The sequence below is a fragment of the Eubalaena glacialis genome, chromosome 3 (genome assembly GCF_028564815.1).
Source record: "Eubalaena glacialis isolate mEubGla1 chromosome 3, mEubGla1.1.hap2.+ XY, whole genome shotgun sequence".
Classification (NCBI taxonomy): Eukaryota; Metazoa; Chordata; class Mammalia; order Artiodactyla; family Balaenidae; genus Eubalaena; species Eubalaena glacialis.
In genome coordinates this window covers 186547587-186561314 of record NC_083718.1, presented here as the reverse complement: position 1 = coordinate 186561314, position 13728 = coordinate 186547587, and the positions used below count along the sequence as shown (strand labels likewise).

General features: G+C 47.2%; 1 protein-coding gene across 3 annotated transcripts in view; it reads right to left on the bottom strand.

The window, feature by feature from the left end:
* MTOR (mechanistic target of rapamycin kinase) overlaps positions 1–13728 on the bottom strand; it is a 118810-nt gene that overhangs the window by 96501 nt on the left and 8581 nt on the right. For all 3 annotated transcript variants that reach the window (XM_061184971.1, XM_061184970.1, XM_061184972.1), the window contains exons 7-15: positions 12109–12384; positions 11916–12024; positions 8954–9140; positions 7860–7988; positions 6743–6987; positions 5082–5297; positions 4173–4378; positions 781–903; positions 51–140 (exon numbers count right to left, since the gene is read on the bottom strand). In XM_061184971.1, the coding sequence (XP_061040954.1) occupies positions 51–140; positions 781–903; positions 4173–4378; positions 5082–5297; positions 6743–6987; positions 7860–7988; positions 8954–9140; positions 11916–12024; positions 12109–12384 (1581 nt within the window). The remainder of the gene's footprint in view (positions 1–50; positions 141–780; positions 904–4172; positions 4379–5081; positions 5298–6742; positions 6988–7859; positions 7989–8953; positions 9141–11915; positions 12025–12108; positions 12385–13728) is intronic.

Genomic DNA, 13728 nt, shown 5'->3' with positions numbered 1-13728 from the left:
GAGGTGAAATAATTCTTCCCATCCTATGGAAAAAGCAGTTGTCCCCTTACCTGAGCCAACTCTCCTATTGTAGCCAAGACATTATTGATCACACCTGGGTTTGGATCAGGGTCTGGATCTTTCAGTTTCAAAATTAAAGCCTATGGAAAGAAGGCATGAGAAAATGAATGCTGGTTAGAGTCTACTAGAAAACTTTTCTTCACATAAGTAAAATTCACCCAAGAGACCATCTCAGTCATAGATAAATTACTTCTAAGGCTTTATGAATCCAGGATTCCTCTGGAATGTGGATTCTTAAGCCTTTCTCCATACTGCACACAAGTCTGACGTATGAGGGAGCTGGGAAGTGCCATGATCTACAAACATTTCCCATGCCTTCTCTAAACTGAATCTGTGTGATCATGTACCCAGATTCACATAAGTTGTGAAAGACTTCACATGAGTCTAACATAGACTTGAAGGTTGACTCAGATTTTAAAGCTCACTTTTTCTTCATTTTGGGGGAGCTACTTTATGCCACTATCTTACTTCTCCTCTCCAAGCACAATGGATGAGGTGCTTGAAACATCATATCTTATCTCTTAGAAGGAGAGCCCTTTCCTGCAACTGGTGAGATTCTTGGTATTCTTGAACTGAGGGTGCTTGATGTGGCCCTTGTCTGCGAGCCTGGGACCAAAGAAATTATCTACTTTGTTCAGTGTACCAGTGAGCACCGAAACACTCCCATCATCCCAAGACATCCTGGAGAGAAAGTACCAGTCTCTGTCTGTTGCAAGTTACCTTCAGAATGGGCTCCATGTAGGGGCGGATGAGTCGGGGGGCATTGGAGACCAGGTGCCCCAGCATGCGGGCACTCTGTTCCTTGATTCTTCCAATGCCGCTGTGCTCCAGCTCTGTCAAAATCTGTAGGGAAGAAAGGCTTACCATGGCAGAGGAAATTCGAGAGGGACTGTGTGTTTGAAGCGAGAATGAGGCGCAGAACTAGAGGAAGGAACCAGAACTCCACTGCGGATCAAGGAGCTGCTAGATACTCCACAAGCAAGGCCATCTCTGCAGCTCACAGAACAGTCCTGGATACAGCAGTGACCGGAGGAAAAACTGTTTGAAACCGGCCCTTTCTCCTTCTGTCACAGTACTCCAAGGTCCCTCAGACCTCTGCAAAGCATAGCTTTTAACGGTGTAGACAGTCATAGAAGACGGAGAAAACCAGCAGGCCTCGCTGTGAGCAGGGTTTTGCAAAAATAAAGAATGAAGGGGGGGTGCTTCCCTGGTGGCGCAGTGGTTAAGAATCCGCCTGCCAATGCAGGGGACACGGGTTCGAGCCCTGGTCTGGGAAGATCCCACATGCCGCGGAGCAACTAAGCCCGTGAGCCACAACTACTGAGCCTGCGCGTCTGGAGCCTGTGCTCCGCAACGGGAGAGGCCGCGACAGTGATAGGCCCGCGCACCGCGATGAAGAGTGGCCCCCGCTCGCCGCAACTGGAGAAAGCCCTCGCACAGAAACGAAGACCCAACACAGACAAAAATAAATAAATAAATTTATAAAAAAAAAAAAAAAAAAGAATGAAGGGGGGACTTCCCTGGTGGCTCAGTGGTTAAGAATCCGCCTGCCAATGCAGGGGACACGGGTTCGAGCCCTGGTCCGGGAAGATCTCACATGCCGCGGAGCAACTAAGCCCGTGAGCAACAACTACTGAGCCTGCACTCTAGAGCCCGTGAGCCACAACTGCTGAGCCCGCGTGCCACAACTACTGAAGCCCACGTGTCTAGAGCCAGCGCTCTGCAGCAAGAGAAGCCACCGCAATGAGAAGCCCGCGCACCACAACGAAGAGTAGCCCCTGCTCGCTGCACCTAGAGAAAGCCCACGTGCAGCAATGAAGACCCAACGCAGCCAAAAAATAAAATAAATTATTAATTGAAAAAAAAAAGAATGAAGGAAGGGCTCTCTGCAAGAAAAATATCTGTACAGACAGCAAATCACTCAGAGTGCCTATAAATAATGACAATGGAATCAAAGACTAGTCAGAACAGCTGTGATGTGGGAAGAAATATTGATACTCAGTTGTGGTTTCAGGCACTTCTAGATAAACCCAAACAGTTAGGGATCATATCAATAGAATCCCCTTGGACCTTAATGAACAGAGATAACATGTGCGATCTAACCGACACGCTGAAAGCAAATCAGCACGTTATGCTCCTGGTGACACAGACATAAACAACTTAATATAGACAGACTTCCGGAGAGCTGAAGTTGCCAGAAGGAAATCTCTGCACAGTGGGAAAAGTGAGAAACAAAGCTCGTGTTAACTCAGCTACCCAAAGGAGTCGTCTCCAATTTAATGTTATGTTTTGTCTCACATTATTGATTTAATAATCCTGATTTCCTGGACCCCCTTGGCAGTCTGTTTTCACCTGGTCACAGCATACAGCAGTGAGAAGGGATGGAGAGGGATACTAAGAACAGAAGCATAACTGCAAGAGATGGCTGTCTGCGGGGAAATGGGTACCAGTGAGGAGAGCACAACTCTCCGGGACACTGCAGGGCCAGATCAAACAGCCCCCAATTTACTCCAGAGCCAAAGAGCGCCGCTGCACCCTAATAACAATACCCAATGCCCACCTTGATGAGCAAGACACCAAGAAAAGGCCAAAGCACATTTAGGCAAGGTCCCTTACCAAGGCATGAAAATGTACAATTCAACTTGGGGAAATCTGTATCAAAGTTTAAAAACAAGAAAAATTAATAAAAATTTTTTCCCAAGCTGTACTTGTTTTGTTCATTCCTTTTGCTAATGAGGTGTTTGTAGATTTGCTGCCTTCTGTTAAAACAGAAAAAATAAAATAAAATAAAATTCTGGAGTTTCAAGGGCTAAGTTCAGTACATAGTAAATTCATTTAATGATGCTTCACATTTTCCAGTATCAGAAAAACGGATAGCCTGATAGCTTACTATAAGCTTCTTGAGGACACAGCCCATGCCTGCCTTGTTCACTGGCATGCTTCCAGAACCCAGCAGTATTTGGAACACAGAAGGTGCTCAAAACATCTGTTGTCTGAATGAACGTACTGATATTCTCATTAGGAGATATTTCTCTATCAAGCTTATTTAGCATGGTTTGAGCAGGCAGGCTCAACAATGATTTCTTTTCCTTCCCCAAACTTTAGCTATTTCAAAAAGACTTAAAAGGACAGGCACTCCTAACACGGGCCAGCAGTTAAGGAATGAACCATTAGGCTAAAAACACAAGTGCCAACATAAGTATAATCTTTTAATTTGTTCACTGATGATATAACTCACAGTCACTTTAATTATGATAGACTGTGAATAAGTGACATTTCTTTAGGGTAGAAGTTATATTAATAATTTTCTATGTTTAAGTTCTTAATATGTTATGAAAAGTCTTTATTTCAAAAGAAACTATGGGGAGGATCACAAGGCAGAGGGTGTGGTGGGGACAGGATGGGGTCAGGGGACAGTAGATGACCGGGTGAGCCACACTGAGACCCAGAAGAGGTGGGTGGAAATAACTCGAGGCGGGAAGGACTGGACTCCGTGCATCGTTCACAAGGCAGACAGAGAACTTACTCGGCCGGGTGAAGACAAGAACCAGAAGACAGGCTTCAGCAGGAAATGGAAATCCTACCAGCTCTAGCAGCAATGCCAACCCGCATCTACCCGAGGCTCTAGTCCAAGCAGCTTAGCTTGGCATCTCACATTATTTAGGAACGACAGCCAGGGACCACAGACCAGGGGCAAGGATGACGAGAAACAGCGCTGGAACCATCCCCGTATGCGGTCTCTGTGCTTGGCCTGGCATCAGCAGAAGCAGGGGCGGAAGGACTGAGAGGTGCTGCGCAGACTGACACCATCTGCAGCAGAGGCAGTGAAGAGGGGCAAGAAACGGACTCACTGGTGACTTCCCAGGAAAAAGGAAGAGCCATGTGAGAGGTTAGCTTGCGAGTCACGCTGACAAGAGGCTTATGAGGTGATAAGCACTAGAACCGCAATTACCAAGCCGGGAAAACATGTGGGCTCTTGGAGCCAAATGTGGCTTCTACCAGGCATCTCACTCTTTCTCTCCCTTCCTCCTCCTCAACTCTCGTTCCCCAAAGAGCACTCACGATGAACGTGCCTTCCCCACTACCGCGAGGTGTGACCGTCACATCCTTACCTGGATGAGCATCTTGCGCAGGAAGGGCATGACGAAGGCTGGGTTCATGCTGCTGAGCCGGCCCACGGTGCAGATGGCCAGCTCCCGGATCTCAAACACCTGGTCATTCAGGGCCACAAACAGGGCCTGCAGATTCTCTGCCTGGGCCAGGTGTGCGTCAAAGCGCTCATCCAGGGATGCCAAGACACAGTAGCGGATGTCGGGGTCTGCAAGAGCAATGGAGCCTTTCAGTGCCTCTCCACTCCTCTCCTCCCTCCAGTCCTTTCCTAGTTTCTGCTTCCACTGCCATCAGCCTAGGGAGAGGATTCCAGATACCCTTCTCTCACCAAACCTGTCTTTTTTTTCTCTACTCACAGGAGCAAAGATAACAGAATTTTTTTAAAAAATTAATTAATTAATTAATTTATTTTTGGCTGCGTTGGGTCTTTGTTGCTGCGCGCGGGCTTTCTCCAGTTTTGGTGAGCGGGGGCTGCTCTTCATTGCAGTGCGTGGGCTTCTCACTGCAGTGGCTTCTCTTGTTGCAAAGCATAGGCTCTAGGCTCGTGGGCCTCAGTAGTTGTGGCACACGGGCTCAGCAGCTGTGGCTCGCGGGCTCTAGAGAGCAGGCTCAGCAGCTGTGGCGCACGGGCCCAGCTGCTCCGCGGCATGTGGTATCCTCCCGGACCAGAGATCGAACCCATGCCCCCTGCATTGGCAGGCGGATTCTTAACCACTGCGCCACCGGGGAAGTCCAAGATAATAGAATTTAAGGCCGATTATCTTACAGCAATAGGCTGGCGTAGCCAAGCCTAAGGCTTTGCCAGAGAAAATGCTGGACATCAGCTTGTTGAGGCCATGAAAGGAAACTGGCTACTTCCAACTGCCCCAGGCACCTACACTTCCCTAGACTGCCTCCGTCTCAAACTTTACCAGGATCTGTTATCCCAACCACGAGCAGTTTGCTGAGCACATCCGCCACCACTTGCACTGCGGTCTGGCTAACCACGTGAGCGTGGCCACTGATGAGGTGGACGGAGGGCGTGAGCAGGCGGGAGCAGGTGCGGGCGGCTTCCATGCGGATCTCCTTGTGCTCGCTGTTCAGGAAGTGATCCGCACAGTGGCGGACAAACTGGGTCAGAGAGTGGCCTGGATACAAAGGCAGAGAGAAGACAGAATAAACACTGCTGCTTTGGACAGCAGGTCTGCAACTCGCTAGCTGCATTTTCCATTCCATGGCTACTAATTTAATTGTCAACAAGATACTGAGCAGCAAGATATTGACCCCAAGCTCTTCTCTTAAAAAAGTAACAAATGATCTTCCAATGAGCAGAAAGGCAGAAGGGAGCTGGAAAAGGAGCTGGGAGACATAAAAAAGGCATTTCCTCCCTGCCTCCATCCCAATCCTTTATTTCCTTCAAAAAGTGAATTATTTTGTTTTATTCGGACCCAGCCCTTTATATTCTCAGAGAGTAAAACAATTTTTGATCAAATTTACCTCGTCTATTTTAGTTCCCAGATTTAAATACCAAAAAGAGAGTTTGATATAGGCTGGGTTTAAATATAGCTACTTTCTATTCCTTAGAAATAGATTTGGAGGAGATATGGGGATATATGTATATGTATAGCTGATTCACTTTGTTATACAGCAGAAACTAACACACCATTGTAAAGCAATTATACTCCAATAAAGATGTTAAAAAAAAAAAAAAAAAAAGAAAAGAAATAGATTATCCTGGGTGTTAATCAGTGTAAACGGAGGAACTGCAACAGGGAAACTACCGATGCTGTAAGTATTCAGACAGCATGTCTACGCTTTTTGTACTTGTTTGTTTCCCTGTAGCCTTAACCAATACCACCTACACAATCTTAAATTTCAAAAGTGTCCATTTTTCTCTCCTGAAACGTATCTCCCTAAGGCATTAATGTGGGTTTATCTGTAGCTTAGAATTCCAAACTGAACTACACAGTACAGCAGTCTTGGCAATCACACCGCCCTTGTAATGAAAATACCCCCAAGCCCTGCTTATACATTTTAAAGAATTCAATGCCATCTCAGCCAAAGGGAGGTGACAAGGTGAGGGGGATCCATCTCTGCAGCATTAGTTCCTTGGATCAATGCATACTTCTCCTCAACACCATCTGCCCCCACCCCCTTTTCCTTTGTCTTTGTATGGGACAAAGAAACAAACGGTAGGAATTAACAATATACGGGAAGACTATAAAAGGACGAGCTGCTGTAGAATCAGCTACCCTGTCTCCAGGACCCCTAGCAAGATCCAGGAATTCTAGGCACCCTCATTCTTTTCTCGAGGTTCCCAGTATCACTGACTATCTTGGCAAGAGCCACTGCAATTTCTTGGTTTTTAAAAAAAAATTTTTTAATTTAATTTATTTTTTTATACAGCAGGTTCTTATTAGTCATCTATTTTATACACATCAGTGTGTACATGTCAATCCCAATCTCCCAGTTCATCCCACCACCCACCCCCCCCGCCACTTTCCCCCCTTGGTGTCCATACGTTTGTTCTCTACATCTGTGTCTCTATTTCTGCCCTGCAAACCGGTTCATCTGTACCATCTCAATTTCTTACCTTCAAATTCAAAACTGCCAAGAGTTCGGAGGGCAAGGGTAATGCTGCCCACATCGCTGGCCTCAGGGAGGGTCGTGAGGCCAGGGGAAGCCAGCTGATGGGCCAGGCCCTTGGGCATGCCTGGGTGCCGGAGGGGTTTGTGCATAAGGACCAGGGACAGCATCTTCAGGAGTCCATCTTGGATGTCCTTTTTCAGCTGTGGAATCTGACGGCTCAGGTCGTAGAGCACAGCTGTGAGGGCAGGGCTGAGGGAGAGGAAACCAGTCACATAAGGGGCTGGATATATGACATTTGGTCTGTTCTTGGGAAGAAACAGCCCTTCTTGTCCAGCAAGGGGATCAGGCCCCATCTCTGCTTAGTCTTTAAAGCAGAAAGGATACAATGAAATAGAATATATATCTTAAACTCTCTTGGCCTGATCCCATATTTCAAAACAATCTATGATTTTCTGGGTTTTGCCTTGAGAGAACTTGTTTACTGTAATTCAGTCACTATGGAAAACCAAGTCTCAATAAACAATCTGGGAAGCAGATTGAGAGCATCGTCCTTATTTTATAGATGAAGAGAACAAAAGTGTAGGGAGCTTAAGCAATTTGCCCATCATAATATAAATGATAGCTGCAAACATTAACGGAGCACTTTTTTTTTTTCTTTTTTTTGGCCACGCCACATGGCTTGTGGGATCTTAGTTCCCCAACCAGGGATTGAATCAAACCCGCGTCTGGGCAGTGAGAGCGCTGAGCCCTAACTACCGAACCGCCAAGAAATCCCCAGTGGTGCATTTTTTATACACACTGCACTGTACTAAGAGTGACTATTTCGTGAACTCTTTCACTTAATCCCCACGACAAACCTAGACCATAGGAACTGCTACTGTACCCACTTTTCAGACTAGAAAGCTGAGGCTCAGAGAAGTTAAATAATTTATTTACGATCACCCAGCTAGATAGCGATGAAACCTGGATTTGAAACTAGCCTATGAGTTTAGTGTGAGCTATTCTACCTATCCAATTTAACATGTAAATAGCCATGCCTCGCTCTTTCAACACAGACCCAGGACTGTGGCTCAAGCCTCATACTACCCGAGCCGGGGACAGCTCAGGTTCCCGACACCCACCTCAGTCCCACCGCCAGCATGGGCTCCAGCAGCTCCTTGATGTCCTGCTGGATGCCCGGCCCCATCGCTCGGGCCAGCATGCTGATGCAGGTGAACACTGTGGCATCCACCTGCATTGCCTTCTGTCTCCTGCAGAAAACCAAAGAGTGGCTAGTTTAGACATAACGCCATTTTGTGATACCCTACCTCAAAATTACCTTGGGGCAAGGAGGGCAGGTTACCCAGGCGGGGCCACCCCATGTGGGTGTGCAGGTTACCTACTGCACAGTCTAGGGGCCCATCACACTGTAGTCACTGCAGACTTGTATATTTAAAACAAATGACCAGCAGATGGCAGTAAAGTCTCTTGAGGAAGGGGCCCCACTTCAGAATTCACACAAAAGGCACCATGTGGGTTAGTGTGGTGCTGGCCAAGGTCCCTATTTAGGAAGCAAGCTGAACAACGTGCACATCAGGGACCACGAGTGCAGGGCACAGCCATCATATGAGAAGAAATTCTTCTCCCTATGAGGAGAATGCTGGGCTTGAAACGGGCGAGGCTTATTAATTCACCAGCGCAATCCTCGCTACTAACACAGGGAACTATGAAGACACAATTCTAATTAACACTGACCCCCTAAGACTTAGAGAAGATACTCTAGCCTTGCCACCTTGCAGGGTGCTGAAGGTCTATCTCATATTTTATTCACTGGGACGTTTCAAGAGATAGGATAATGTATCCAACTTCAATGATAAAGAAAAAGGTGACCGTTAGGTCCCCTCAGTTCCAGTCTAGGAACCCTCGCTTTAGTTGTTATCAAAATCAGACCTTTGAAAGCCAGCGAAAAGAACAAAACTAGGAGATTCCCAGTAAATAATATTGAGAACAGCATTGGTATCTAACATGTTCACAGGTATTCAACCTCCCCAAGTATTTACATCCATGTCACTTCATTTGGGAAAGGCTGGAACTCAACTGAGGGAGGGCTATTCATTATATGATCTGCTGGTTAATGACGCAGAGAACAGGCTTCAGCTCCATGGAAACTGGGATGGAGCATCCTCCCTCTCCAACCAAAGGGGGTGGAAGGTGAAATCATAATAGAGATGCTTACTTATGGGCAAAGTCCTTAGGAGGCAGGGCTGCTCGGATGATGTCCAGCACACGAGGTAAATAGACCTTAAACTCAGACCTCACAGCCACAGAAAGTAGCCCCAGGGCTTGGAAGGCTGCTGTCCGTTCCTTCTCCTTCTTGACACAGCTTAGGACATGGTTCATGGTATCTTGGAGGTACTGGGTATCTGCGCACAGAAACGACAAAGTGTACATGGCTCAAGGTGAGGGGTGGTCTACATATGAAAGGTCAAAGTTTCTATAAAACACTTAAATTTAAGAATAAATTAAGAAAGCCTGTTGGAAAGATATTAAGAAGAATTTAGAGAATGCACTAACCAAACTCTTTGCTTGATAATCACTCCTCTGATACAGCTTTTAGAAATATTAGAAATATAAGCTGTTTTTCCTTTAATTAAAAAAAAAAAAAAACTTAAAAGTGTCTCCAAAACAATATTGCATTAATTATCCCCATCAGCATTATATTTTGAGGGAAAGATTACATTCTTTTGTTTAAGAAATATATGTTAAACCTTGGTTAAAAACAAAGAGAGGATCATCTAAGCTATTTTATATTACCTGGAAATTTAAAGTAATATTGAAAACTGTTTGCAATAAACAGGCTATTCCATTCAGCTTAGGCCTAGAAATCACTTTGCTATCACCTAAAGACTTCTGTTACAGTTATATTTAATAGAACAAGATTTAGTCCGTAATTTGGAAAGCCACATATGCGTTTTCATTAAGTTTACATAAGCCAGTGTGCATGGGTAGGCGATTCCTGGGCAGTTTAAGCTAAAGTGCTACGACTCCTCAGAAGGCTGGTATTTCCTGCCTCTTGCCCCTCTTCCATTTCTTCTCTTCCATCTTTCTGGCCTCAAGTCTGTGCACCAGCAGCACATACAAGCAAGACCACGCATCCAGTGGAAAGTGAGGGGTGTTCAAGGCCACCAGGACCACATTTAGGAGACAGCGAACTAGACTCCCAAACAGCACACATACATCACTGCATTTATGCTATCGAGAAATGTCTTCTCCCACAGCTCACGGTCAAATGCCGTTGAAGCATGCTGGAGCTTGAAAACAGTCAAGAGACCAAGGTGATACAACTCTCAAATCAGAGTGCACCAGCGAGAAAAATGGGACCTTTGCAGAGCAGGACAGCGTTTCGGCAGGAAATGAGCTTAAATCAAGAAGGTAATTTCCTTTTCCAGACTTAACACCCCAAGAGATTAGGAATCTGACATTGCTAGAGATTCCAGCTCAATCCTAGGGGAAGTATTTTTGATATTCCCAAAGCTTGCATCATCAGGAAGGGCAAGCAATGACTTCCAAACTGCCAGCTTTAAAAAAGTGGCGCATTCCCAATGAGACTGTACTTATGGAGGCTGCCCAGGCTGAATTTCCAGAACGTATTTTAGTATATTATTTAATAAAACAACAAAAACTCACATCAAAAGAACAAACCTAGGGGCCCTCTGAGCCTTTGTATCCTGCTGCTAGGCCGTCTTTTGAACTTACTAAGGTAACTGCTTCTACAACATGCCAGACTTTGATCAAATTTGGCCTAGTTATTATTCTCTTTTGAGCCACAGACTTTCAAACCAAGATCATTTAAAGCTCTACTGAATAGGGGCATGTCTGTTCATTAAAAAAGAGAAAAGCTGCTGGGTACCAGGTGAGAAGAATGGAAAACTGAAAAAATATGGGTGATTCTCATTATATCTCTTCTCTCTGGTTCAGTGATTTTATGTGGCTAATTGTCTCATCCTCGCTCAACACATCCTATTCTCACACCCAGCACATTTAACACCTCACCGGCTGTATTTCTCTGCTTTCATCTGAGCTAGGTGGTGTGAAGTGAGTCTGTGCTAGGGAACGGCATCTGCTGAGGGTCAGGCTGGCCTTTCATTTCCCATCCTGCCTCTCACTGGGTCCTGAACGCTTATTAAGCAGGCACCATAGTGAAGAGGAAAGAGATGTAGGGCCGGGCTCTCTACACTCAGCAAGGAGGCAGGTGAGACAAGGACACTAAGTATGAACAGGCAACTGGAGTATTATTATAATTTTTACCTTTATCTTGTTTCTAAAATGGCTTCGAAATAGCTAGGGGAAGCAGCAACAATAATGGTTTCTAGTTCTTGGCGCTTACTCTGTGGCAGGCACTTAGAGAGGTGCTAGACATTAAAGCAGCTCACCTCGTGAGGCAAGGACTGTCATTCTAATTTGACAAGTCAGGAAGTGGAGGCCCAGGAAGGTCAAATAACCTGCCCCAAACCTCACAGTTAAGAACAGAGGCAAGATTCACCCCAGGTCTGATGACGCCAAAGCCTTTCCACAGCTGGGGGTTGTAACGCAAGAGGAAAAGCACGTTTCTAGCTAGAGTGACCCAGCAAGGCCTCAGGGAGAAGCCAGTGTCTGAGCTGGGCCAGCTTCAGGAGCCAGGAATTCACACCGCCCAGTGGGAACAGGGCAAGAATTCAGGAATTCGGGAACCCACAGTCTATTACCCGTGAAACCAGCCTCTGAAGCGTCCAGTCCTTCCTCCCTGTGAGGGGGCGGCAGCCCGGTGCCCACCTCAGGGGCAGACACAGGCCTGTCACCAGATCCTCCCTGCCCCACAGACTGGAGGCTGCACACCACCGAAACCGATACTGCCCTTCCTGTGGTCTCTCAGAAGTCCACTCATGAATGTGTTGGCTTCCACACACGAGAACTTGCCTGGCTCTAGAAGTGCCTCTCTGCCTGCACATTCGCATTGTTCCTGTGTCTGCTGCCTCAGACGTTTACAGAAAACCTGAACTAGATGCCACTGAAGCTGGACAGAGGCAAGAGACCAGAGACTAGCCCCTCAGCAGGCACTGCTTCAAATGAGAAGCAGACATAACTTTCTGGCATCTCGTCTTCTCTGTTTAATTACCCTTGAATGGGTAATGACATGACACGTCCATGGACATCCTCACCTGTGAAGGCAGAAGGTCGGAAGGCAGCCAAGCGGGGCAACAAATTCAGGATTGTCATTTGGATCAGCGAGTTCTTGCTATTCCTGCACTTCAGCACCCACTGGCACACCTGAGACAGGAAGGACACAGGGTTGGCAAAGGAAAGGGAGGCGTGGAGCTTGGGAGAAGAGGGAGCGGACCTCCTGCCACTGACCTGATCAAATTTCTCCTCCATCAAGTCTCTGCAGCAGCGACTCTCCACCAGGGTGGACTTCGCTGGGCTGGGGGAAGCCCCGAAGCCCATGAGGCCTTGGTGAGAGCTGTACCCCAGCAGTCCCACCAAGGCGTTTGACTGCTGGGGCTGCATGGCCTGGAAACTGGTGAAGGGGGTGATGTGACGAGGTTTCGTTCCGAAGCCCATGAGATCCTTGCAGTACTTGTCATGTACCAACTGCTGCTGTGTGATTTCTTCCATTTCTTCTCTCAGGCGCTATATACATGGGGGAAAAGTCACCTTTACTTACAAGTGGCATTTGCCTAGGCACCAGGGAGTCTGCCGACAACACGAGCCCAACCCTGAAATGCAACTCTTCCCACAGTGGGCGGCGGCCACTCTTCATCTCTAGGATTCGATTTCCCCAGAACCTTGCAGGGGGCCTGAATCTGCTCTAATTTAGGCAGAAGAGCACCACCTACTGAACGATGAAGAAGCAGCAGGGGTCTGGCCCCCAAGAACCCCCTACCCCACCCTTGGTTTGGGAAAGCTGACTTGCGGATGGCTGTGACAACAGACCTAGGATCTAGCAACAGAGCTTCCTGCGAGGGTGAGGGGCAGCCCCAAGCCAGCATCCTGCTAAGGACGTTCTGCTCTCCCTCTTCTCACCAGAAACCCAGGTAGAGACAACTCAGGCAAGTTAATTTTCTCAGAGTCCTAGGAATTCCATACGAGGCATGGAGTACACTGACTGGCTGAGAACCCGCATCTCTTACCTATTCAAAGGGCTGCTTAATAACTCACTCTCCAGCTTTCCAAATTGAGAAAGATATAAACCAATTAATTTCCAAACTTCTAAACTCTTTCCACAGATATTTTCATTTTTCAGAAAATCTTATCCACTATTCTTGTCAAGGTCACCAGTACTCTCAGGCTGCTAAATCGAATGGTCTGCAGCATCTGACTTGTCTGCAGCATCTGAGCCAACTTAGTGTCTCCTCCTCCTTGAAACCCTTTCTTCCCTTGGCTCCTTGGACCCTGAGATTTGCTGGCACCCCACCCCCACCCCTGCTGCTGCTCCTTCCTGGTCTCCCTTTGTTCTTCCTCATCTCCTGACCTCAGGTTCTCAGCCCCCATCTCTCCTCCAACTAGCCTAGTTCCCCGGGGGTCCTCATCCAGTCTCACGACTGGAAATAACATCTATATGCCAATGAGCTCCCCAATCTGTCTCTCTTGCTCAGGTCTCTCCCCAAAGCTACTCAATAACTCCGCTCAGAAGCCCAACACGCATCTTAAACTCAACACGTTCAAAAGCAAACTCCTGACCTTCTACCCCAGACCTGTTCCTCCCATCTCAGTAGATGGCAACTCTACCCTTCTAGTTGCTCAGGCCCCAAACCTTGACCCTTCTTTCTCTCCTATCGACCTCCAAATCCCAAATTCAGAGTCCAGCCCCTCCTTGTACCCCGACAGCTCCCACTACTGCTGAGATGCTGCAGTTCCCCCCGACTAGACTCCTGGCCTCAGCCCTGGCCCCTCCCGTAATCCATTCCCAGCACCGTCTGTACAGGGGCGTCTGAGACCCTAGGTGACGAGCCCCCTCCCTGCCCCAGGTATTCC